Source organism: Ruditapes philippinarum, unplaced genomic scaffold, assembly GCF_026571515.1.
Source record: "Ruditapes philippinarum isolate M1 unplaced genomic scaffold, ASM2657151v2 ctg7761_1_1_1_1, whole genome shotgun sequence".
NCBI lineage: Eukaryota > Metazoa > Mollusca > Bivalvia > Venerida > Veneridae > Ruditapes > Ruditapes philippinarum.
In genome coordinates this window covers 35734-63704 of record NW_026858446.1, presented here as the reverse complement: position 1 = coordinate 63704, position 27971 = coordinate 35734, and the positions used below count along the sequence as shown (strand labels likewise).

The window sequence follows — 27971 nt, the reverse complement described above, 5'->3', positions numbered from 1 at the left end:
TTATATACAACAGGTTACTTCCGCCATCGGCACCGGGTAAACATAAACATTAAAGATGTTTAAAAAGTCGCTTCTAAAACTAAGTCCGAGACAATTTCAGAATATTTTAGCATCAGAAAATATAAGTCTTAATAAACGAACAATACCTGTCATTTATCATGGAAGATGTTTCAGTAACACCGTCGAGAAATCGGAAGGTTCAAGTTCAACGTCAAGCGTTACGAAAACAGAAGGTCACGATATAGAACGATCAAAAGAAACGTCAAGTAAACCACTAAAGAATGTCCCATTTATCAAGGAGCTATTTCTTGGAAGATTTGATAAGGTTATTAACATTAAATTGGTAATATGACTGTATTTAGAGAGTTCAGAGATAAGCTATGAACAGATGAATACAAGCTCAAGATAGATGTAATACAATAAGTTGACCAATCAGACTGGAACCACAGACTACACAGTCATGTCAGACCTAGCAAAAATATGATATTCTATCCGAAATATCGGTTAGTTGTTCAAAACGGTTAAAGTGGGGACAATCATGTTATTGTCAACATCTAGAGTCATTGTACCTGGTTCCGCACAGGACCCGGTCCCGCACACTTTCCCATTTTTCATTTTTTCTTGAAAATTCAAATGATTCAGTTTTTATTTGTGTTTCACTGAACTGGCATGTTTTCAACAGAATATGACATAATCTGGGATCTTGCACACCAGCCTCTCCCTGGAGCGTGCAGGTGAAAATGTAAATACATGTACGTGGCTGTGTAGCTCACACATAAAAACAACTTATTCAGCAAGTAAACCATGCTAATTTCTATTTAAATGTTAAGATTATTATAAAAGATATATTTGAAAAGAAATATATGTTTTTGTTATGGCAAATTTGCTGTTAGTTATGAAATATATGCACATGAATTATTATTAACTTCTACCAACTACCAAACGTCAAGTCATTTCACCTGGATTCTTTTGTTTGAAATAATACCAAACTCTTAAGTGAACAAATCATAACTAAATAGATGAAAAAACTTTCAATAATATTTTTTTATGTCTGTTTACTACCTACAAGTGGTAAAAAAGTATGTTTCCATTGCTGTTACATGTTTCCTGCTACTATGCTTGAAAATAAATGTTTGTATATTGTTGTAAGAATGTGCATTAAATTTATTTGAAGTCCTGAAAATTTGCAAAAAAATATATCTTATCTGTATTTGGAGATGTTAAATAATTTATAAAACATGTTTAAGATGTAAAATAACCTTTCAGTATAAAAATGGCCTTGTGTGCTGAACCGAGTCCACTATTTATTATATTTTGCCCATTCCTTTTGCTTCAAATCAAGTGCGCCTAAAAGTATGACCGACTTAAGATAAAAACGTTTTGGTCATCAGTTTTTATGGGCAAAGGATGTAATTTTCAAAATAATATCAATTAGGCCATCCTTAAAAAAATGTTTGTTTGCAGTAACACGACCAACTCACAAAATTTGCCCCTACTCAAAATTTTTTTTCATGGTCTGGATAAAAAAAAATTTTTTTGAATAAAAAAAATTATGCCTTGTGCTTTGTTTTTGTTCTGTTAAAGGTTAATAGAAGAAATAAAATGTAGCCATTGTAGGTCTTATTAAATTAGAATTCAGTTATCAATTTATTAATTGTTACCAGATTATCAAAGCATATATTGTCCAGCATTTTGAAATTCCATTTTTATTTGGGAGTACAGTTCAATAAAAAAAAAAAAAAAAAAAAAATCGACCTACCTACCCACCTTGAAAATTCTGGGTCAGGTTACTGCAAACAAACATTTTTTTAAGGATGGCCTTATAAGAAGAATTTTTAACTATAAAATAATTTTCTTATTTTACACTGACTCTAGTGATGTCATTTAGCTGCAATTTGATATATAGCTTTATATGATTTATGTAAAAAGACTTTGCAATTTTGACTTATACTGGACTAGTGGCATTCGGCCAATTTGGCGAGTTCAACCCCTTGTCTATATATTATATATACAGTATATATTTTTTTTCTAGAATTACTTTTATACACTATCCCAACACTGTGCTGGGTCCCTGTGGCTGGTACAAGATAGGTTTTATCACACATACTGATTAATCCTTTTGTAGTACCATATGGTAACCAAAAATAGCAGGGTGGAAATGTCTAGAAGAGGAAAAGACCAAAGCCGAAATGACCACACTTAGAAACTATGGGTCTAATGGGGGAAAGGAAAGTGGGAGATTGATATAGTGCTGTCTGTATGTGTTAGTGTTTGTTTAGTTTGTGTCTGGGCCTTAAGTTCTGCATGCATGATGGGATTTCAAAATAAAGAGCTGCAAAAGACAATACAGATGTTTCAACCAGGTCTCTAAGTCAAAGGTCAAGGTATTGCACTTGGCGTTCAAGTGCTGTTAAAGGTTTTGTCTGGTTCATAACTTGTGCATGTACATTGGGATTTCAGTTTAAACTGGTACCCTTGTCATTATAAAGGGATGGTGTGTCATGCTAAAGACCCAGGTCTAGCATAAAGGGCAAAGTCACAGCATATGATTTAACTATTAAAGCATTTTGTTGTTAAGTTTATGTGCAGCTGGGGTTTGTTTCCCATCTATTACACACAAAATATATAAATCATTCTTGTTTTCTGTTTACGTGTATGAAAACATCAATTGTTAAACCACTAATATATAAATGCATTAGAAAAGCTGATGGCCAAACCTACCACCTTCAACTAATATTTCAATTTAATTTCTATTTAAAACACTGGAACACATGATCTCTTCTAATATCCATACTAGACAAAAAAAAATTTGAAACAACAATTGCAGCATGATTTCGAGGTAAATTGGTACTGACAAAACCAAAACCAATGTTAGCTGACGACATTTTTCAATCTGTAGATCAGAGAAGTCAAGTTGACTTGTACTATTCGACATTAAATATAGTGAACTATGAAACCTCCTTTTATAAGTTGCATTTCTATGGTATAAGGGGAGTAACTCTTCAAGGGATTATGGGGTTTTTTTTTGACAATATGTCACAGTAAGTGGTAGTAAATGCTTCTTTGTCAAACTACATGTATTACAGTCTCTTCAGGTATCCCCAGGGCTCAGTTTTAGAACCTCTCTTGTTTCTTATCTATATGTCTCTCTTGTCTTTTAAAGTTAGACATTTTGCAGACAACACTGATTTGCATCAACCTCTTCCTTAATAGAATACACTAGCTTAAAATATGGGATTCAAATTGGGATATGAAATCCTTTAAAATGCTACGTCATGATCCAGATTACAAAACAAGAGACTCCAGTACCAACACATTATATCCTGCACAAAACCATCTTGAAATCAGTCTCATCTGCAAGGTACCTTAGCATCAACATTTCATATCATCTTCTTAGGAATACATGTGAAAATATATTTAAGGGTAAATCACTCTAAACCCATTAAAAGTATGGTCTACAAGACTTGTCCCTATGTATGGAGTATAGATCCCATAAAATTCTTGTCGGCCAGATTAAATCTTTGCAGGGTTTTTTTGTTGGCCTTTCTTGCCAGATGATACCAATTGCACATCAGAGTGAAAACTGGCACATCAGAGAGGAGACCTAACTCACATATTGTATTTACCAACACTCAGTCAAAAAATAATAAATTCTACAAAATCACATTGCAATTTCCTTGTCCAATCACTTGAAATAATATGGGAATAGATCAACCACTGATCATTTGAATTCAATTTACATAAAATCATGTGAATAGATGGTGCTTCTATGCTAGTGACTTGCTGTGATCAACACAGAATTCAGTGTTACAGATAATCTATTGTCAGCTTAAGGGTAAAAGTTACCAGGTTACCCTAACAGCATTTGTGTGACTTAATGCTTGTTCAAAAGAAAAGTACAAGTGTAATAATAATCTACATAACAGCAATTTTGTATATTTCAGGAAATGCTTGTTTTCCCAGAGCTGTCAAAAAGTGAAGATTATGATCATTTGAATGAATTAGTGGCCCCTATAGAGAGGTTCTTTGATGAAGCAGGTATTTATATGTCTAATTGTACATTATGTAAGGTAGAGAAACTCAGCACACATATATATATATATATATATATACCATTTTTTTTTCATCTTTGGCCTCCATGGCAGAGTTGTCGGAGTCACTGTCATCAAAGTACTTTCTCCTCACAACTGTGGGTTTGATTCCCACAAGGGACTTTGGATTTGTTTAGGTGGAGAAGCTGTTAACTAGATTAATAAAGGATAGTGGTTCTACTTGGGTGCCTGAAATAAAGTGCGTAAGTGTACCAGAGATTTTCCTCTACCATTAAAGCTTGAAAATTGACATAATATAAGATACGGTGTTTTTAAAAAAAATTGCTTTGTGTTTTGTGGGATTGCGATTTTTACTGCAATACTTCAGAATCATATACAGTATATTTTACATCTTTTTCTACCTTTCCTCAGTGTTTTCCATAAGATTATAAATAGCCAATGAAACTTTGTGAGTAACCAGCATAAAACACTCCTTAGTGACTATAAGTGTTTTATTCTTTATATAACAAAAGTAGCTAGTGGTAAATTCTGAAAAAGCAAGCACTTCCACAGTTTCACTGAATGCTGAGTGTTCCTGAGAGCACTGCATTTTAAATAATATTTTGACACGACTTCACCATTGTTTTCAGTGGATTCTAAACAGATAGATGTAGATGGTAAGATCCCAGATGAAATCATTGGACATCTTGGTGAACTGGGTCTGTTTGGTATGCAGATACCAGAAGAATATGGTATGGAAATTTGATTTTGTTTCTACTTAACATAGGTCTAATCACTACTTAATTGGAATGTGTGGATTTTAGCACGACTGTGCAATTTGTGAACAGGCAATTTATTGTGTTCAGCTCTTGTGTGATTTTAAACTACTAACCCTTCACCACTGTAGGTTTGAATCCCACCAGTAACTTTGGATTCTTTCATGTGAGGAAGCTATCTAGATAGCTGATGGAATATTGTTGGTTATACTCAGCTGCCCGCTTGTGTCTGAAATAATGCCCGAAGGGGTTGTGAGATCTTTATAACAATTATAAGATCTTTATGGCTGTTATTGGTTCTGTATCATGCTTATTGAATTTTTATGATGCTTGTGAAATGTATACAATGTTTGTAAAATCTATATTACACTAATTGGTTCTTTAGCACACTTTTTATGCCTTATGACACTTGTTGGAGCTTTATATCCAGTCTTAGATCTTTATGACACTTCTTACATCTTTATATCCATTCTGAGATCTTTATGACACTTCTTGGATCTTTGTGATGCATATCAGATCTTAATGATGCTTTTTAGATCTTTATGACACTTATTGGTTCTTCATGACACAGATTAGATCTTTATGACGCTTGTTATGTTAGACTTTTATATCACTTTATAGATATTTATGCTTATTGAATCTTTATGATGCATGTGAGATCTTTATGTCAAGTTTTAATAGTTCAAGTAGTATAGGATTTGCTTGAATATAAACATAGTAAAATGTATTATTTTTGATAGGTGGACTTGAGTTGGATGCAACAAAATTTGCTCGACTTGCAGAAATTACTGCTTTAGATGGTGCGATAGCTGTTACACTTGCTGGACATGGTTCCATTGGACTGAAAGTGAGTCATATAGTGTACATGTAAGACTGTTTGATTATTACAGTTGTACAATGTACATATAATACTGTTCTTTTATTCAAGTTATATGATGTTTATATGATACAGTTGTTTTATGTTTTCATTTATATAGTGTACATACATGTAAAATACTGTTCTATGGTTCCAATTATATTATGTACATATGATCATACTGTTTGATTATTCAAGTGATTCAGTGTACATATAATACTATTCAACAGTTCCATTTACACCATGTACATATAATACCATTTAATTCCAGTTTTATATGTACAATTCTAGTTACACAATGTACATATAATCCTATTTAATGAATTGAGTTATACACATGTACAATGTACATATAATACCGTTTTATGATCATTTGACATTTTGATTGTGCATGTGCTATTGTAATCATAGATTGCATTTCAAACACATTTAGTTAAAATACTTGAAAACTTGCCATTTGTTTTGCTTTCTCATGTGAAGTTGTTATAGTAATTTAGTTATGGCATTATTAAGGCATTGTTCAGCAGAAGAAAAACATTGTGTCATGGAATTGCTAATATTGAAAACTTTTGCAGGGAATTTTGATAGCAGGAACAGATGCTCAGAAAGCAAAGTATCTACCAAAACTTGCTACTGGTGAACATATAGCAGCCTTCTGTCTGACTGAACCTACAAGGTATGTTAACAAATGATAGAACCTAAAAACTGAAGTTGTTTTCTATGTATATATTCCAATAATGTCAAACCCCTTGCAGGGATGTAGACTGTCAGGTGATTTACAGAACAATAAGGCTGTGATAAAGAGTCTTACTCATGCCTGATACATGAATGTACCCATTTGATTGTTTGTTTTCAAGAAATGTGTAAACTGCGAGAAGATTCAAACCACGTGTCCGTACTGCTGTGGGTTCAAATTCTGATAGGGACTTTCGATTCTTTCATGGGAGGAAGCTATACAGCTAGCTTATGGAACATCAGTGGTATTTCTCAGGTGCCAGTTTTTGCCTGAAATAATGCACAGAAGGGCACCTGTGGTTTTCCTCCACCAATAAAGCTGGAATGTCACCATATGACCTATACTGTATCGGTGTGATGTAAAACCCAATCAAAGTCTTTGTGAAGATGAATCATGTCTGTGACAGGTTTTGATCAGTATACAATTTATCTAAGGGGGGTAATTAAAAAGTTTCCATCATTGAATAAAGTAAAAACGGAATGCAAAAGATTGAGTACTATTTCATACACAGCTTAGGATACCAGTAATGTAAGCTGAGAACCAAATTTAAGTAATTAATTGAAACAACAGACATTTGCATACAGCATATAAACAGTGAATGAAAATTTTAAAAGGAATTGTTAAGCCTCCTTGGCCAAGTGGTTAAAGTTGCTGACATAAATTCTTCAGCCCCTCACTGCTGTGGGTTTTAACCCCACTAGGAACTTTGGATTCCTTCATGCCAGGAAGCTATCCAGGCAGCCTACTGACAGTCAATTGTTCTACCTCTGTGCCTGCTCATGCCTGAAATAATGCACCTGAGGTCTTCCTCCTGCAATAAAGCTGGAAAGTTGACATATTTTATAAGTATCACAGTGTTAGTGTGAAGTGTCAATGTGACTAAATATTCAATTGAAAAAGTTGCCAAAGTTATTTAAATCAAACAAGAATTTTTGAAATTATTTAAATCAAACAAGAAATATTGAAATGATTTCAATCGACCAATAATTACTGAAATTATTTTAATCAAACAAGAATTATTGAAATTATTTTAATCAAACAAGAATTATTAAAATTAATTTAATTAAACAAGAATTATTGAAATTATTTTAATCAACCAAGAATAAATAATTTTAATCAAACAAGAATTATTATGCCCCCACTTCGAAGAAGAGTGCATTTGTCGGTCCGTTTGTCCGTCTGTCCGTAGACCAAATGGTTTCCGAGTGATAACTAAAGTAAAGAACCCTAAGGCCTAGGGACTTCAAACTTGGTATGGTGATTGGTCATGACCAGTAGATGACCCCTGTTGATTTTGGGGTCAAGGGGTCAAAGGACAAGGTCACATTGACCTTGTAGGTAAAAACGGTTTCCGAGTGATAACTAAAGAACGCTTTGGCCTAGGAACTTCAAACTTGGTATGGTGATTGGTCATGACCAGTAGATGACCCCTATTGATTTTGGGGTCAAGAAGTCAAAGGTCAAGGTCACATTGACCTTGTAGGTAAAAACGGTTTCCGAGTGATAACTAAAGAACCCTTAGGCCTAGGAACTTCAAACTTGGTATGGTGATTGGTCATGACCATTAGATGACCCCCATTGATTTTGGGGTCAAAGGTCAAGGTCACATTGACCTTGTAGGTAAAAACGGTTTCCGATCAATAACTAAAGAACGCTTAGGCCTAGGAACTTCAAACTTGCTTTGGTGATTGGTCATGACCAGTAGATGACCCCTATTGATTTTTGGGTCAAAGGTCAAGGTCACATTGACCTTTTAGGTAAAATAGGTTTCAGATCAATAACTATAGAACACTTAGGCCTAGGAACTTCAAACTTGTTATGGTGATTGGTCATGACCAGTAGATGACCCCTATTGATTTTGGGGTCAAGGGGTCAAATGTCAAGGTCACATTGACCTTGTAGGTAAAAACGGTTTCCGATCAATAACTTAAGAACGCTTAGGCCTAGGAACTTCAAACTTGGTATGATGATTGGTCATGACCAGTAGATGACCCCTATTGATTTTGGGGTCAAGAGGTCAAAGGTCAAGGTCACATTTACTTGAAGTTAAAAATGGTTTCCACTCTATACCTAAAGGACACTTAGGCCTAGGAACTTCAAACTTGGTATGATGATTGGTCATGACCAGTAGATGACCCCTATTGATTTTGGGGTCAAAGGTCAAGGTCACATTGACCTTGTAAGTAAAAACGGTTTCCGATCAATAACTAAAGAACGCTTAGGTCTAGGAACTTCAAACTTTATATGATGATTGGTCATGACCATTAGATGACCCCGATTGATTTTGGGGTCAAAGGTCAAGGTCACATTGACCTTGAAAGTAAAAATGGTTTCCGATCAATAACTAAAGAACACTTAGGCCTGGGAACTTCAAACTTTATATGATGATTCGCCATGACCAATAGATGACCCCTATTGATTTTGGGGTCAAGGGGTCAGTGTCAAATTTACCTTAAGATGGTTTCTGACCAATAACTCAACAAGTCAAGTTGCCTTGGTTGATATTTTTATATTAAACTAAAAATACTTTTAGTATTCACATTGGAAGGTCTTATGTAATATAACATCTTGGCTGTCATTAATGAGGCCTACATGATTTATAAAATTTATGCATATTTTATTTGGTAAGATTTGTAATAACTTAAATTGCTGCACACAACCTATGGGGTCACAATAATTATTACCTTGTGACTTAAGTCATGACCAGTAGATAACCCTTATTAATTTTTTGTTCACTGGGTCAGAAGTCATGCATAATAACCTGATCACATGGCTAATTGGCTACCCATAGGGGGCATACATGTTTTACAAACATATCTTGTTGAAATTGTTTTAATCAAACAAGAATTACTGAAATTATTTTAATCAAACAAGAATTTATGAAATTATTTTTATCAAGCAAGAATTACTGAAATTATTTTAATGAAGCAAGATGGTAATTTCATGTTATTTTTAGTGGAAGTGATGCTGCTTCTATACAAACAAGAGCCACATTGTCCGAGGACGGGAAAACATTTCATCTTAATGGTGGTAAAATATGGATAACTAATGGCGGAATAGCTGATGTATTTACAGTATTTGCTAAAACAGAGGTGGTCGATGATAAGGTCTGTACATTAAAGCTTTATAGAATTAGTCAATAATTGAGTAATTTACTGAAATTTTTCGCTGCACATCTCTAGATCAGTAAATGAATTTCAAAAGAAAGATTTTTGTACATATATTATTAATCTACATTTAAAGGTGACAAAATTTGTAATCATGATACTTATGCAAGACAAGAATATTAATTAATTATATTTTATCACCAGACTTTATTAGTTTTGTGACATTGTCCTGTGAGTAGTTATGACTTTGAATGTTGTTTTATTATGATTTGGACTTGGGTTTTGTTTTGAGTAAGATTTTGGTTTAGATTAAGTTTAGATTGTGGTCTAGTTATGTCTTGGATTTTAGTTTTGTTATGAATAAGATTTTTGTTTAGTTATAAGCTAGATTTCAGTTTAGTACATACAATAAGATTGATTTTGATTTTGTTATTATGAGTAGAAGTTAGGTTTAGTTATGAGTTGGATTTTGGTTTGGTTATAATTTGGATTTAGATTTAGTTATGAGTTGGATGTAGGTTAAGTTATGAGTTAGATTTGGATTTCTTTGAGTTTAGTTTTGTTATACGTCTAATTAAAGTTAAGTTATGAGATTAATTTTGGTTTTTGTTATGAGGTTTATGAGGTTTAGTTATGAGTCAAATTTAGGTATAGTTATGAGTCAGATGAGTTGGATTTAGTTTGATATGAGTATAATTTCATGGTGGGCCAAGTGCCTATGCATAAGTATATTGATGTAAATGATATGTATTGATAGGGAGAGAAAAAAGACAAAGTAACAGCATTTATTGTTGAAAGAGCGTTTGGTGGAGTAACAAGTGGAAAACCTGAAGATAAACTTGGAATACGGGGATCCAATAGTATGTACTCTTAAATTTGCAGTTTAAGTTGCATTTATTTATTTTTTTCCATTTTATAAGTTAAAGTAATGTGTATAGAAAATAGTTTGGTTAGTATGAAGAAATAATTAACTCAGTCTGTGGTATTTATATTAAATTATTGCTTTTTCAGAGGTAGTTTTGTTAACTTCTAGTTAACTTTCTGAGAATAAAAAGAAACTTTAAACATATATATGAAGAGCAATACATTGTATTATACTACTTGCAAATTTCTTTCAAGATTTCATGGTTTGATTGAAAGGTCAGATTTAGAAAAGCATATAATATACAATGTATTAGTTTGTACGAAATTAAATTTTACTTTGATTGTGTAGGAAGCTATAAGCTTATAGACACATTCTTGAACAAACCAGTACTAAGCAATCACAATGACAATGTCTTTCCACTGATGTGGTATAAAATGTGGTATGAACCCACAGGGCTAGCAATGCTTAGATAATTGGTCCTGCTCCATGCATTAATCACTTGACCGCCACAACTTAGAATATAACAGGTATTTGCTGAAATTTTCTTATTATCTTATTTTAAAGTCTTATTGGTTATTTGGTTTTATTATTTTTTCTCAGTTTTTCATTTGTACCATTACATTCACCATTCTTCTGTTTTTCAGCATGTGAAGTGCATTTTGACAACACCCCTGTTCCAATAGAAAATGTGATAGGAGAAGTTGGGGGAGGTTTCAAAGTATGCTTAATAATATTTCCATTTTATTTTTATGAAGAAAATGCTTTGTACCAAAACATACTCAAAGCATTAAATTCAAATCAATATTAGCTGGTATATAGGTTAGAATTGGCATTTTTATATACCTCTCTGTTGATGATTATCTGAGGCTTTCTTTAGCCACTCTCAAGTCTGCTTCCAGGGATTAACAAGTATTATATTATTAGTATAATATTAGTAATAATTCTTGTAAACCCAGTAGGCATTGAACCGAAGATTCCTACCCAGTGTTTACAGATAAAATAATTGATATATGGTGTCTGTGATTTTTATACCCCCAAAAACGAAGTTTGGGGGGGTATATAGGAGTCACCCGGTGGTCGGTCGGTCGGTCGGTCGGTCGGGCGGTCGGTCGGTCTGTCGGTCCAGACGTCCGTTGCATTTTCCTTGTCCGGAGCATAACTTGAAAACTAATGGTTGGAATTCAATATAACTACATACAATGTCAAGCACATTGAGAGGAAGTGCAGTGCACAAGAACCATAACTCTATCTTGACTAATTACAGAGTTATTGCCCTTTGTTACTTTTCCTTGTCCGGGGCATAACTTGAAAACTACTGGTTGGAATTCAAAACAACTTCATACAATTGTCAAACACAATAAGGGGAAGTGCAGTGCACAAGAACCATAACTCTATCTAAAGTAATTACAGAGTTTTGCCCTTTGTTGCTTTTCCATTGCTTTTTTTTTTGTCTGTTGCATTTTCCTTGTCCGGAGCATAACTTGAAGACTAATGGTTGGAATTCAATATAACTACATACAATGGTCAAGCACATTGATAGGAAGTGCAGTGCGTAAGAAACATAACTCTATCTTGACTAATTACAGAGTTATTGCCCTTTGTTACTTTTCCTTGTCCGTGGCATAACTTGAAAACTACTGGTTGGAATTCAAAACAACTTCATACAATGGTCAAGCACATTGAGAGGAAGTGCAGTGCATAAGAACCATAACTCTATCTAAAGTAATTACAGAGTTATTGCCCTTTATTACTTTTCCATTGCTTTCTTTTGTCCGGACCATAACTTGAAGACTAATTGTTGGAATTCATTATAACTTCATACAATGGTCCAGCACATTGAGAGGAAGTGCAGTGCACAAGAACCATAACTCCATTTTGACTTATTACAGAGTTACTGCCCTTTGTTTCTTTTACTTGTCCAGAGCATGACTTGAAAACTACTGGTTGGAATTCAAAACAACTTCATACAATGGTCAAGCACAATAAGGGGAAGTGCAGTGCACAAGAACCATAACTCCATCTTGACTAATTACAGAGTTATTGCCCTTTGTTACTTTTCCATTGCTTTCTTTTGTCTGGACCATAACTTGAAGACTTATTGTTGGAATTCATTATAACTTCATACAATGGTCAAGCCAATTGAGAGGAAGTGCAGTGCATAAGAACCATAACTCCATCTTGACTAATTACAGAGTTACTGCCCTTTGTTACTTTTCCTTGTCCAGAGCATGACTTGAAAACTACTGGTTGGAATTCAAAACAACTTCATACAATGGTCAAGCACAATAAGGGGAAGTGCAGTGCACAAGAACCATAACTCCATCTTGACTAATTACAGAGTTATTGCCCTTTGTTACTTTTCCTTGTCCAGAGCATAACTTGAAAACTACTGTTTGGAATTCAGTACAACATCATACAGTTGTCAAGGACATTCAAAGGAAGTGCAGTGCACAAGAGCCATAACTCCATTTTGACAAAATACAGAGTTACTGCCCTTTGATACTTTTCCTTGTCCGGAGCATAACTTAAAACGTACTGGTTGGAATTCAAAACAACTTCATACAATGGTCAAGCACAATAAGAGGAAGTGCAGTGCACAAGAACTATAACTCTCTCTTCAGTATTTATAGAGTTATTGCCCTTTGTTCTTTTTCTTTGTCTTTCTGGACTTATTACAGAGTAATTCAATTAAACTTCATCAATGGCCAACCACATTGAAAGGAAATGCAACATACATGAACCACAATTATCTTTAATTGCCCACAACCATAACTCTATGTTTCAATTCTTTTACAAGGTATTCTGTTACTAGTAACATCCTCATTTCCGAAGCAGACTTGTGGGGGTATTAATCACATTTAGTGATAGTTCTAGTTTTCTTTAAAATTTCTTTCCCAATACAGTCAAACCTGTGTTAAAGACCAACTCTGAATCACCCTTTATATAAAGGCCAGTCTTGACAAACCCATTTCATTGATAGAATAGAACATGGTAACCTTCAAATAAAGACCATTTGTCTTTAAAGACCATGTTCATTGTTCTGTTAACATTTAAAATCCTAATACTAAGTTACAGAACATTATAAAACAGTGCTGCCAGTATTTGTTAAGAAAGCAATGACATGACCTTTCAATGCTATGCAACATAAAACTGTTTTAATTAGATTTCATCAAAATATTGATTTTATCATTATTAATTTTAATATTTAACTAATTTTGACATTTGTTCTTATTGATGACATTTATCCTTAATTTTAGATGATTTTATCATTATCAATTTTTATATTCAACTAATTTTTGACATTTGTTCTTATTGATGACATTTATCCTTAATTTTAGATTGCAATGAATATATTGAATAGCGGAAGGTTCAGCATGGGAAGTTCTGGCGCCGGCATCCTGAAGCGTCTTATAGGTGTGTTGAATAATTTTATTTCAAATTTATAAAAAATGCTAGAGTTAAGAAGGCACTATCCATTCAAATATTTGTTTTGCTAGTAATAATGTTTTACAATGGTTTTAAAAACAAAGGTTGGTATGAGTTCATGAATTTTTGAGGATACAATTCTGTGTATGCAAAAAAAATGAATATTTTATTCAATGTACAGAAAAGAACGAAATTATGTAATTATGTTATGAAAATCAAATAACTTTGTATGAGATATTACTATAATAATGCTTATATTATTTTATTACCATTGTTAGTACTGTGTAGGTTTATCACTACTGTTAGTACTGTGTAGGTTTATCACCATTGTTAGTACTGTGTAGGTTTATCACCATTGTTAGTACTGTGTTGGTTTATAATGACTGTTAGTACTGTGTAGATTTATCACTACTGTTAGTACTGTGTACATTTATCACTACTGTTAGTACTGCGTGGGTTTGTCACCATTGTAAGTACTGTGTAGCTTTATCAGTATTTTAAGTACTGTGAACATTTATCACCATTGTAAGTACTGTGTAGGTTTATCATGACTGTTAGTACTGTGAAGGTTTATCACTACTGTTAGTACTGTGTAGGTTTATCACTATTGTTAGTACTGTGTAGGTTTATCACTACTGTTAGTACTGTGTAGGTTTATCATGACTGTTAGTACTGTGTAGGTTTATCACTATTGTTAGTACTGTGTAGGTTTATCACTATAATTAGTATTGTGTAGGTTTATCACTTTTGTTAATTCTGTGTATGTTTATCATTACTGCAAGAACTATGTAGGTAAGTAGTACTGTGTAAATTGTTCACCATTGTTAATATTGTGTAGGTTTATCACTTTTGTTATTAGGTTTATCATTATTTATGATATTGAATAGGTTTATGGCTATTGGTTTTTCTAAAAAAAACTATTGCAAGTACTGAATAGTTTGATCGTGTTTGTTAATACTTTAAGGTTTATCTTAATTGTTTAACACTATTTTATCACGTTATAGGTTACACTGCTGAGCATGCTATCTCTAGAACACAGTTTAAACAGAAATTGAAGGAATTTGAACTCATTAAAGTAAGAACTACTTACTTATATAGAAAACATATTGAAAAACAGAAAGTTTTTATGACTAAGTTTGAAAACAAACTGATTACCATGTAAAAATATTGCAGTTAAATAAAATGTAATATCGTTGGAACTCCACAAGTTTGAATTGAATTCTTTGTCATACATTTATGTTTCCTTCAACATTAAAAAGAGTGAACATTTTTTTTATTAAGTTATATAGAAATGATGAAATTAAGTTATACAGATACCTGATCCATTAATCAAAACCTTGCCTTGTCACAAAAAAATCTATACATTCTTCAAGCATGATAGATATTAATTATTTGCAGAAAAAGTTTTCACAAATGGCAGTAACAACATATGCCATGGAGAGTATGGCCTACCTCACAGCCCTAACACTAGACTCGTACGAGGAACCTGATGCTTCGGTGGAGGCAGCCATAGTTAAGGTAAAGATCTTTCACTATTCAAAACTGAGAGGCTGTCTGTCAGTCTGTTAATCTTTTCACCTGTTAGAGACTCCAAATTATGAAATAGGTATTACATACATGCAGGAGAAAAATGTATATGTTCTGTTAGGGGGCCTTTGAAATTGTGGCTGATTGGTTAGGACTTCAAATTTTTTGGTCTTCACAGTTTCTTCAAAAAAAAAAGGTTCAGATATTTTCCTCCTCAATCTTATTGGTTTATTTATTTGATCTAAGTGATTTAACCCTTGCTAATGGTAACTGAATTTACCTATGCAACAAGTGCAGAGCAAAACCTGCAAACATATCCATGCCATCCAATCATGGTCAGCACTGTTCTACATATTTTGAAATTTACTCTAAAGGTGAAAAAAGACCAAATCAATTATTAAAGCTCTGATGATTATTATAATAGAGTAGGAGCAACATATTTTATTTAATAAAAATCAAAACAAACTGTTATTTGTTAAACTGTTTGAAAATTTTCATACATTACTGTTGTCTTGTTTTTTCTTTAGATATTTAGTTCTGAAGGCTGTTGGAACTGTGCCAGTGAATGTTTACAAGTTCTAGGAGGGCTTGGTTACATGAAGACATATCCATATGAACGATATCTCCGAGATGCTAGAATCCTTATGATATTTGAGGTATAGTAACAAGATCAGATAATCTGTCAAACCCAACAACTAGTTTTTGAGATCACTGCATTGATATTTAAATGCTCTAGAGGACACAAATTTGACTGAACCTTAATAAAAAAAAAAAAAAAAAAAAAAAAAAGTCAATTTTTTCTTAAGAAGACTAAACGTCAAATGCTAAAGAAAAACGTTTGTTTTCATTGAACTGATTGTATACTGAACCTTAATAAATCTTCGTCAATATCCTTACTTTATTTATATTCAGCAAAGTTATAGAGTCAAAACAATGTTATAGAATTCAAGTCAAAGAAAGAACTTGTTACTTTAAGCCTTGTTTTATTAACTGGTATCAAAAATAATAATGTTTGTACAGTAAATGGACAAGCTGAGTACGATATTGCTTTCAGATTCATTATTGGTAAATTGCTTACAGTATCATTATTGGTATCAATAAAAAGACAATATAAATGTTTTTATATAGACTATATAAAACCAATAATAATGTAACTTATTGTCAGGTATTTTCTTCCCCAGTCATTGTCTTTAATATACAAATATCTCTAAAAAATTTTTTTTTTTTTTTTTTTTGGTTATTTAATTTCTTTTAATTGTTTTTTTATCCAGTGTTCTGTGAAAAAAAACAGATATAAAATTAACACTTTGATAAGAATTTATATGAACTTCAGGGTACCAATGAAATACTTCGGCTGTTCACATCACTCACAGGGATGCAGTATGCTGGCAAAGAACTTAGAGAGTTTCAAAAGTAAGGATTCTTCATTGTACCCAGTTTTTCCCCCTATGACCAGACTAATTCAATACAATTAAAGATTGTTTTGGTCTACAGTCTGTAGCTTTGTTGGGGAGGTTGGTCATGACCTGTAGATGACCCTTTTTAATTTTGAGGTCAAATGTCATGGTGACTTTGACCTTGTCCATGTAAAGCTTGTGCAGTCGATAGATTTGGTAAGAATGTTTGTCTAGACCTAAAAAATAATGACTTCTGTTGATTTTGATGAAGGTAAGTCAAAAGTCACTAAATTAAAAAACATGTCAGATTTCTTTGGCCTACAGGTTTTTTTTCCTATCAATATTTTGTGATTGTGGCTGAAAACTCCAATATGATGTTAGAGGAAGTAAAAAGTCAGTGTATTACAAAACATGTCCGATTCCTTAGGCCTTTAGATTTTTTTTTTTTCATGTCATGTGATATTGGCTGAAAATGTTGTTTATTTAGTCCCCTACCGGTTTACCGGAGGGGACTTTAGGTTTACCCTCCGTCCGTCTGTCCGTCCGTCAGTCCGTCCGTCCACAAAACTGGATCCCGCGATAACGCAAAAAGTACTGAAAATATTTTAATGAAACTTGATATATGGATAGATGGCAGTATGGAGATTATGCGCGTCTTTTTCTATTCTTCCTATGTTAAAAATTCTGGTTGCTATGGCAACAAATAGACTGAAAATATTGCAAATTTGACACATAACCTGGATCCCGCGATAACGCAAAAAGTACTGAAAATATTTTTATGAAACTTGATATATGGATAGATGGCAGTATGGAGATTATGCACGTCTTTTTCTTTCCTTCCTATGTTGAAAATTCTGGTTGCTATGGCAACAAATAGACTGAAAATATGGCAAATTTTACACATAACCAGGATCCAGTGATAACACAAAAAGTACTGAAAATATGTTTATGAAACTTGACATATGGGTAGATGGCAGTATAGAAATTATGCACATTCTTTTCTTATCTTCCTATGTTGAAAATTCTGGTTGCTATGGCAACAAATAGACTGAATTTCAAGATTTCTGATTCTAGTTTTTAAGTTTTTTCACTGTAAAATCTTTATTTCTTAAGGTATTTTCTTCAAACTTTAAATATAAATTGCTTGTCATCAACCACATCATATGTGACAAGGTTTACAACTCTAGCACAAAATTTATCAGAATTACTTCCCTTGAACTTAAAATTTTCATGAAAAAAAACATTGTTTTTTTAATAACTTATTTTTCTGAATGTATCTACTTCAAACTTCATATAAATGTTTCTTATTATCACTCAACATTTGTGAGTGTTCAATACTCTAGCAAGACTATTTCCAGAATTATGCCCCTTTTGAACTTAGACTTTTTTTTGAGAAATTGGTAATTTTTACTCCAACTTCTTCAATCATGATAGGATTTTAAAAATGTTATATTTTGATAACAGGGATGTTTAAAAAATAACTTTAGAGTGTCCTTCAGTCCCTCTGTCTGTACATAAAAACTGTTTCCTGTGATCACTTTTAAAGAACTTTTTCAACAAATTTACTTAAAATAGGAACCTAAGTGAATGGCCAATGGCCCTTCAGAATGTTGCTTGGGCTCTTACCGGTAGGGGACTTATGGATTGCTTGCAATACTATGATAATTGCTTGTTTACAATGTCCTGTCACTTGTTTTACAATGATAATCATTATACCCCCAAAAACAAAGTTTGGGGGGTATATAGGAGTCACCCGTGGTCGGTCGGTCAGTTGGTTGGTCGGTCGGTCCAGACGTCTGTTGCATTTTCCTTGTCCGGAGCATAACTTGAAGACTAATGGTTGGAATTCAATACAACTTCATACAATGTTCAAGCACATTGAGAGGAAGTGCAGCGCACAAGAATCATAACTCTATCTTCACTAATTATAGAGTTATTGCCCTTTGTTACTTTTTCTTGTCCAGAGCATAACTTGAAAACAACTGGTTGGAATTTAAAACAACTTCATACAATGGTTAAGCACAATAAGAGGAAGTGCAGAACACAAGAACCATAACTCTATCTAAAGTAATCACAGAGTTATTGCCCTTTGTTACTTTTTCATTGCTTATTTTTGTCCGGAGCATAACTGGAAGACTAATGATTGGAATTCAATACAACTTAATACAATGATCAAGCACATTGAGAGGAAGTGCAGTGCAAAAGAACCATAACTCCTACTTGACTTTTTACAGAGTTATTGCCCTTTGTTACTTTTCCTTGTCCAGAGCATGACTTGAAAAATACTTGTTGGAATTCAACACAACTTCATGCAATCATCAAGCACATTAAGAGGAAGTGCAGTTCACAAGAACCATAACTCTGTCCAGAGTAGTTATTGAGTTACTGCCCTTTATTACTTTTCCATCACTTTTTTTCTTGTCCAGAGCATAACTTGAAAAGTACTATTTGGAATTCAATACAATTTCATGCAATGGTCAAGTATATTGAGAGGAAGTGCAGTGCACAGAAACTGAAACTCTTTCTTGACTCATTTATGGACAGTGAGATGAAGTGCAGTGCAGAAGGAGCATAACTCTATTTTGACTCATTACCGTTACTATCCTTTGTTACTTTTTTGTTCAATGCATAACTTGAAAACTAGTTTTTTTTGGAATTCAATACAACTTCATACAATGGTCAAGCGAAATGAGAGGAAGTGCAGTGTACAATAACCATAACTCCATCTTCAGTATTTGTAGAGTTATTGCCCTTTGTTCCTTTACCTTGTTCGGTGCATAACTTAAAACTAATGTTTAGAATTCAATGCAACTTCATACAATGGTCAAGCACAATGAGAGGAAGTGCAGTGCTCAAGAAGTGTAACTTTTTCTGGATTTATTACAGATTAATTTAATAAAACTTCATCAATGGTCAACCATATTGTAAGGAAATGCAACATACAAAAACCACAACTATCTTTAATTGCCCACAACCATAACTCTATTTCAATTCTTTAACAAGGTATTCTGTTACCTGTAACTTCCTCATTTCTGAACCAGTCTTGCAGTATTAATCATATTTAGTGAAAGTTCTAGTTAAGAATTTATATTATGCTAAAATTTGATATTAAAAAAACACCTGATAATTACTATTCAGTCCCTTCTGAAATGTAAAATAACCATATTTTGAATACACACAGAGAGAATATGTAACTAATGTGTATGAATAAACTGTTAATTTGACAAGTAATAGGGAATGTAGCTTCCTAAACATAGTTATACCCCCGCACAACAAAGTTGTAAGGGGGGTATACTGGAATCAGCTTGTCCGTCCGTCGGTCCGGCCGTCCGTCGGTTTTTTCTTGTCCGCCCAATAACTTAAGATTCCTTTGACCCTTAGTCTTCATATTTGGCATGGAGGTTAGTCATGATTAGTAGATGACCCCTATTGATTTTGAGGTCACTAGGTCAAAGGTCAAGGTCACAGGGGCCTTGACTTCAAAAAGCTTGTCCGCCCAATAACTTAAGATTCCTTTGACCTACAGTCGTCATATTTGGCATGGAGGTAAGTTATGATTAGTAGATGACCCCTATTGATTTTGAGGTCACTAGGTCAAAGGTCAAGGTCACAGGGGCCTTGACTTCAAAAAGCTTGTCTGCCCAATAACTTAAGATTCCTTTGACCTACAGTCTTCATATTGGCATGGAGGTTAGTCATGATTAGTAGATGACCCCTATTGATTTTGAGGTCACCAGGTCAAAGGTCAAGGTCACAGGGGCCTTGACTTCAAAAAGCTTGTCCGCCCAATAACTTAAGATTCCTTTGACCTACAGTCGTCATATTTGGCATGGAGGTTAGTCATGATTAGTAGATGACCCCTATTGATTTTGAGGTCACCAGGTCAAAGGTCAAGGTCACAGGGGCTTTGACTTCAAAAGCTTGTCCGCCCCCAATAACTTAAGATTCCTTTGACCCATAGTTTTCATATTTGGCATTGAGGTTAGTCATGATTAGTAGATGACCCCTATTGATTTTTAGGTCACCAGGTCAAAGGTCAAGGTCACAGGGCCTTGACTTCAAAAAGCTTGTCCGCCCAATAACCTAAGATTCCTTTGACCTACAGTCGTCATATTTGGCATGGAGGTTAGTCATGATTAGTAGATGACCCCTATTAATTTTGAGGTCACCAGGTCAAAGGTCAAGGTCACAGGGGCTTTGACTTCAAAAAGCTTGTCCGCCCAATAACTTAAGATTCCTTTGACCCATAGTTTTCATATTTGGCATTGAGGTTAGTCATGATTAGTAGATGACCCCTATTGACTTTGAGGTCACCAGGTCAAAGGTCAAGGTCACAGGGCCTTGACTTCAAAAAAGCTTGTCCGCCCAATAACCTAAGATTCCTTTGACCTACAGTCTTCATATTTGGCATGGAGGCTAGTCATAATTAGTAGATGACCCCTATTGACTTTGAGGTCACCAGGTCAAAGGTCAAGTCACAGGGGCCTTGACTTCAAAAAGCTTGTCCGCCCAATAACTTAAGATTCCTTTGACCCACAGTCTTCATATTTGGCATGGAGCTTAGTCATGATTAGTAGATGACCCCTATTGACTTTGAGGTCACCAGGTCAAAGGTCAAGGTCACAGGGGCCTTGACTTCAAAAAGCTTGTCCGCCCAATAACTTAAGATTCCTATGACCCACAGTCTTCATATTTGGAATGGAGGTTAGTCATGATTAGTAGATGACCCCTTTTGATTTTGAGGTCACTGGATCAAAGGTCAAGGTCATAGGGACTTTGACTTCAAAAAGTTTGTCCACCCATTAACTTAAGATTCCTTTGACCCACAGTCTTCATATTTGGCATGGATGTTGATCATGACTATAAGGTGACCCCTATTGATTTTGAGGTCACTGGGTCAAAGGTCAAGGTCACAGGGACGTTGACAAAAAAAAGCTTTTCTTCTCAATTGCTAAAGAATGTCCTGTCCGCAATGTATTGATTTTGACATTTTTACATTTGAAGCATGTAGAATACATAACTTAGCAATGCACTGGCTTAGTAACCTCAGATTTGGCAGGGAGGTTGTCCTTGAGCTCTAAATGGCCACTGTTGATTCTGACAAAGTGGTATGCGGGGGTATTCACGCCATGATAGTGGCAGTTCTAGTTTATATATATTCACTTATTCAAATTAGACATGTTGGGGAAGAATTTACTAGATTTCAATAAATTTCTGCAATGAAAGTACTTTATCTAAAGATGAGCATAGATTATTGTTAAAAATTTATATCTATTTAAGCACATCAACATGGTCATGTAATAGTCTCTACAGTAATATTTGTTATCTGTTATTACCTATGTTTTTACTGAATAGGATGATGAAAGACCCTTATAACAATCCATCAGTGGTGTGGAAAGGCTTGAAAATTGGTATTAAATCAATGTTTGGCAGAAATACAAAACCAAAAATGATTCTGAATCTTTATGAAGAAGTACATCCAAATTTGAAGGTAAGTATTATATAATTATATTAAATGTTAGATTTATGTATATATTGCAGGACCAGACTAAAGTTATACTGGTTTCAGAACTGTTCTGGGCAATACCACCTGATGAAGTTTTCCTTTTTTATCATGGACAAATTTCATTCTTTGTTAAAAGGCACTATCTTGAAGATGCTTGCAAACTGCTCATAACATCAGAAGATACATGTAAGTGGTCTCCAAGGATGAAATAAATTGCTCATTTCCACCCCTTTTTTCATGCCCCATTTATTGCTGTACTTGTAGAGGTTGTGAATGGGAAAAAAGTAGAAAATCAAGATCGTGAGCTGGACTTTATTCTTCACAAGTATTATGTGTCTGTCATATGTTTTGTTTAATATCTAAGACCCAGTCCCATTAAAATCATATCCTTACTAAGACTTCACTACCCTTTTCTTGAAAGTGAAGAGTAACAGAGCGAAAACGATGATCTGATTTTAATGAGATTGATCCAAGACCAAAAATATTGTATTTTTGAAGGGAAAGTGGTTTTAATGCAGTAAAATAATTTATATATTACAGGACCAGGCAGATATGTTGGAGGAATCAGTTCTCTTCTTTGAGATAGCTGTACGAAATCTCCTTGTTAAATATGGAAGTGTAAGTAGTTTATCTTATATTTTGTTAACTAAAAAAAACAAAAGGATCTGTCTGATTTGCTGAATACATCAGAGGTGGTAACACCGACTACATGAGTTGTCTTAGGCTGATTTTATAGGTAATAAGTGTGCTCATTCAGCTCCAGGACAGCATCGGAATGATAATCCACGGGTTGCTGGTTTGATCCTTGGATGAGACATACTTTCTCTGTGACAATTGATGGCGTACATTTGGTCTAAATATAATTTGTCTCTCACGGAAGATTCAGAAATCAAGTGTGTAGTTGTTGGTCACTTGTGGAGATATTGGTTATTACTATTGTCCAGGAAAGCTGGTTAGGTGAATCAACCACTATGATAATTTATCAAAAATGTTTAGAAATCAGCTTGAAAAAAAAAAAACGAGAAAAAAAACACACACACAAGCGATTAATAAGGTAATACTGGGTCATATTCGCAACTAAGAATAGTATCTTTTTTCTCTTTTTTTTGGACAAAATTCTGTTAAAATAAATGAAGCGAAGGTGGGAATTGTTCTATAATGTATAAAACATGTATGTGTGTATAATCACTATTTTGACATCCATCTGAAAAACTTATTTACTTCCTTAAGACATAATTTTAGGTTATTTTTGTAATTAATGTAGAATGTTATTGAGAATATATGACACATATAATTTTTTCTAAGTTAGTTCCTTAGTTGACTGGTACTAAAAATAGATGAGAAAACATGGCAAGAGGATAGATCTTACGATTCATAGGTTGTAAGACAGACACTATTCTAGCTTAACTTTCATGGTTGATGTTCATTTTACATTTAAATGTAATTATTTATGTTCCATTTTGTTTTTTCTCCTAGAAAATACGAGATGCCCAGTTAGAACTTGAAAGATGTGCCGATATTACTATGGATATCTATGCCATGACAGCCTGTATTGGAAGAACGTCCAGATCTTTGTGTATAGGCCTTAAAAACTCTGACCATGAGGTAAATTTCTTCCTAAATGGCCTGTAAATATTTGGTCTCAAGGTTGTTAGGGAAGAATACAAGGGGTGTTAGTGATTTGCGTTTGTGATATTTTATGGTATACATTGCAGTAAGCTGGATTATAGGGATGACCACTTTAACACTACAACCATGCATCTTAGGTTTAGAAGTGGAGTGTCAATCATTAGCAATGCTTAATTATGTGGAAAGGGATCAGATTTGAAAACATTTATAGCATATAATTGTCTCGGTTCTATCCAACTCAGTTAGTTCAGTAGGGAGATCATAAGATTAGTAAACAGAGGGTCGCTGATTTGATCCTGTGGAAGACATAATTTCTAAGTAACAATTGATCTTGAACATTGTGTCTAATAGTCATTTGTCTCTCTCCATGATTTAGAAAATATATGGGATTAGTAGTCAGTCACTTGCAGAGAAATTGGTAATTACTAGTTAGTTATCCAGGAAAGCCAGTGGCCGAGATATACCAAAAACATTTTAAATTTAGAAAATCACATTAACAAGTTCAGTCCTTATTACGCCCGGATAAATGAAGGTATTTAAAAATGTCCGACTTGATCAATATGCCAATTGACCTACCCAAGCTTTTATACATAATCTTGTAATGTATTCTGTTTTATATTAGTACCTTTGCATAATTGTAATTTGTTAGTTTGCATTGACTGGAGTCATAAACCGTGATAGCTTCATGTTTCTTGCCAAATGTTACACGGTGAGAAAAATGTGAAGACATACTTGGTACATTTTATATGTTTATGTTTCTTCTTGTTTTATCTGTCATGTTAAGTGTTCATTGGCTAACTGGTACTAATGTTATTTACCTGTTTTATATTTATAGTTGCAGTTGACAAGATTATTTTGTGATGAAGCTTTTACAAGAATAAACCAGAATTTCAAAGACATTGATGCTGGTAAGCTGTTTTATTTGGATTTTTTTCTCCCTGTTTTATGAAGCAATTTTAACAAATCTTCCTGTGAATAGTAAATCTTATTACAAAGAATTGTTTAGACAATGTAGATGCATTTTCAGATAAGAATTTCTTTGAAAAAATAATTGATTTACATGTATCTAAAGTTTCATTACATTTGGTATGTGGCAATTTGTATGTGCTCTGTCTGTCCGTCCATTCATCACACTTTCTTGTCCAGTCCATAGCTAAGCCATTTATTGAAGGAATTTGAAATTACTTGGTACAAATGTTTGTTCTAATATTATGATGTGTCATACTTAACAGACAGACCCTTACTCCAAGGTCACACTTGACATTGATTTTCTGTTGTAGGGTATTTTTCATGTCAGGTCCATAACTTTCTGAAAGGTCGAACTTGGAGGTCAAAGTCCAACAGGGTCTGTTACAGGGTATGATGCCAAGTCAGTCCCAAGCAAATAAAATGTCATTGGTGTTTCACCTAATCAATGAAAGAAATAGGACTGGACATGAAATATACCCTGTATCAGACCATACCGTGTAATGATTTTGTATTAATCACATTTTTTGGTTTTGAAATGGTGATCAGTCTTTTGACACACAGGAGTTATTTTATTTCTTTTGCTTGTGCAGATCTGACATTGATCAAGATTTTGCTCTGAAAGTCCAGATACATACCTCAATCTTTTTGAAATAGCATAATTTTATGCTTCATGTAAAACTTGTCTTAGGAGGGGACGTTGGCAACTGTGTTACAAATTCTTGTATATCTTGAGATGATACAGTATTTAGTTATTAACTATAAAGACTTAAAAATAAAATCTACAAAATATTTATTTTGAATCTTCAGGTCGACAGAAGAACAATGATGACCTTCGTTGCAGGATTGCCGACACAATATTTGAAAACAAAGGCTATGCTGCCACACATCCCTTAGCTCATAAGTGATAGACTTTTAACATAGATATATTTCATCGAGTCAGAAAGTTTTTCAGTGGACCATTTTCAAATTTTGATATATTTCATCAAGTCTGAAAGTTTTCCAAGAGAACCATTTTCTAATTTCTTTGTAATACCACATTAACTTACTCGAATAGGACCCAGCTGAATGTAAGATTGTAATTGAAAGGATTCATTAGCATTAATATGCTATTCATTTGTAAAGAGAATGCGTCTTTTGTACGACTGAAACTAACTACTCTGATTATATTAAATGGAGCGGGGAGTCTACCCATAAGAGGATAAATTTTGCCGAGGATTTTGTTATTTAAATCATTAGTTCTAAATGTATTAGTCTGGTTATAATTATGTCGGTGAATTTATGTTTCTTTCTGTTACTGATTTTATTTAATGAATTGTTAATGCGACTTTGACAGCATAATTATTTAAATATATAGATTTGTTAATCGAACATTGCAAAGTAATTATTCCAAGATGAAGTAAAAATAATATTGAATCTCATTAACTCTTTTATATCATATTATGTGCTGCTATTACTGTGATAATCCTGTAACCTTGACACTTGGAGTTTTGAAGTAAGACTAAAAATATACATGTACTATACATGTATTTACAATGTATTAAAATGAGTTTGTTTAGATGTTAATGTCTGTATGTTGATAATACATTAACTCGTGCAAGATAATGTTTCATCATTAAATATACCAGTTTTTTTTTCTCACTTTATTTGAAAATGATTTTGCTTAAATTGCTATTTGGGCTAATTTGGGAAGTAATAAAGCTGGTTTTGGATTCTTGCACGATTTTATAGAAAATTTTGAATGGAAAGAGGTCTTTTATATGCCGGTGAAAAATCACTGTTTACATGTAGTTACTTTAATTTAAATCAGAACTAATCAATCATTGTATTAATTATCCATGACCAATTATTATAATTTGTATCCTCCGATTGAGAAATGTTATTCATACATAGTGCTAGAGGGGGACACGATTCCAGGTCTGCTTCCTCACTGGTATCAGGGATAATTCTTTTCAGCTTATTCCAGCCAGTTGGAATCTTATCATTTTTTTTTTTGAAAAGTCACAGGAGCAAAATATTGATTGTTGTATGTTTATAAGGAGACAGAAATTTTGTTCAACATATTTGTTTATAATTTCTTGTCATTTATGCCAATAGTTTTGTCAAATTAACTCTATTAAATAGAAATTAGATATTATAATAATTATTAAAATTTTGTTTTATGTCTTAACTTTATCAAGTACATATAAGTCACCTGCCCTCGTCACTTTAGTGCAGTAACAGGTTAGCTTCTATTAAATTATATAAGAAGTTAACCGGTTACTGCACTAAGGTTAAGATATGCATCAGAAATACACAGGTGTCCCCACATTATGAGCTTTAAATGTATAAAGTTAAGTTTATGAGAAAATCACTTTTTAACCAAATATATTTCAACATTATGCTTAACCGTGGCATAAAATGATAGTAAAGAAAGTGGGAAATAAATTTATCTGCTCTTTTGATACAAGTTGCATTTTGATAGTGCTAAAGTTTGAAATGATGAACTGTTAAAAAATTAATCCTTTATCCTGTTGTTACCTTGACCTATAGACCTGGTCTTACATACTTCACATTGTCTACTTTTGTGCAATTAAAAATCTAAAAACCCAAATTGAACTGTTCACAAATGCTCTTCACTATGGGACATTATTCTGTCAATATCAATGCCAGTTTTCTTTTTTGTTGGGGATTTGAGACACACCCACGCAGCAATTGTCATATGGCAACTTTAAAGCTTTACATGTGAAGGCAGATTTTGGGTGCCCCTCCATGCATTATTAGAGAGTAGAACCATCGTTATTCTGCAAGCCAGCTGGATAACTTCCTCAAAAGAAATTTAAGTCCAATATGGATTCAAAACCCCAAAAGGAGATTCGATGGGTTTTAAAGTGAAAGCCTAAACCCGATTACCCCCCATGCCCCCAGTTTTGGGGCCCTTGGGGGAGTGCACTAAGTACAGAGACATGTTATCAATCACAAAAAAAAAAATAATCCCAAAACATTGTGGTCATGACAGACTGAGCTTAAACAAATACAGACTTTTTGCGATACGTTCAGAAATCTGTACACAAGTATACAGGGCAATTATTGTTTCTTCCCAGATTCACTTTCAAATCAAATTTCAAACTGATGAGAAAAGCGACGGGCAAATTATTTTAGCACCAATA

The 27971-nt window shown here is 33.6% G+C and overlaps 1 protein-coding gene across 1 annotated transcript; it reads left to right on the top strand.

Annotated features, from left to right (window-relative positions):
* Positions 1 to 26968, top strand: LOC132753190 (complex I assembly factor ACAD9, mitochondrial-like). The gene is made up of 19 exons (XM_060743625.1): positions 1 to 325; positions 3945 to 4038; positions 4682 to 4783; positions 5548 to 5654; positions 6239 to 6339; positions 9356 to 9506; positions 10264 to 10366; positions 11016 to 11089; positions 13710 to 13785; positions 14802 to 14872; positions 15196 to 15315; positions 15852 to 15980; positions 16658 to 16737; positions 22077 to 22212; positions 22768 to 22845; positions 23704 to 23832; positions 24692 to 24764; positions 25633 to 25758; positions 25810 to 26968. Exons 1-18 carry the CDS (start codon positions 56 to 58, stop codon positions 25728 to 25730), a joined length of 1992 nt encoding a protein of 663 aa, XP_060599608.1. The 5' UTR covers positions 1 to 55; the 3' UTR covers positions 25731 to 25758; positions 25810 to 26968.
* The last annotated feature ends 1003 nt before the right edge of the window (positions 26969 to 27971 follow it).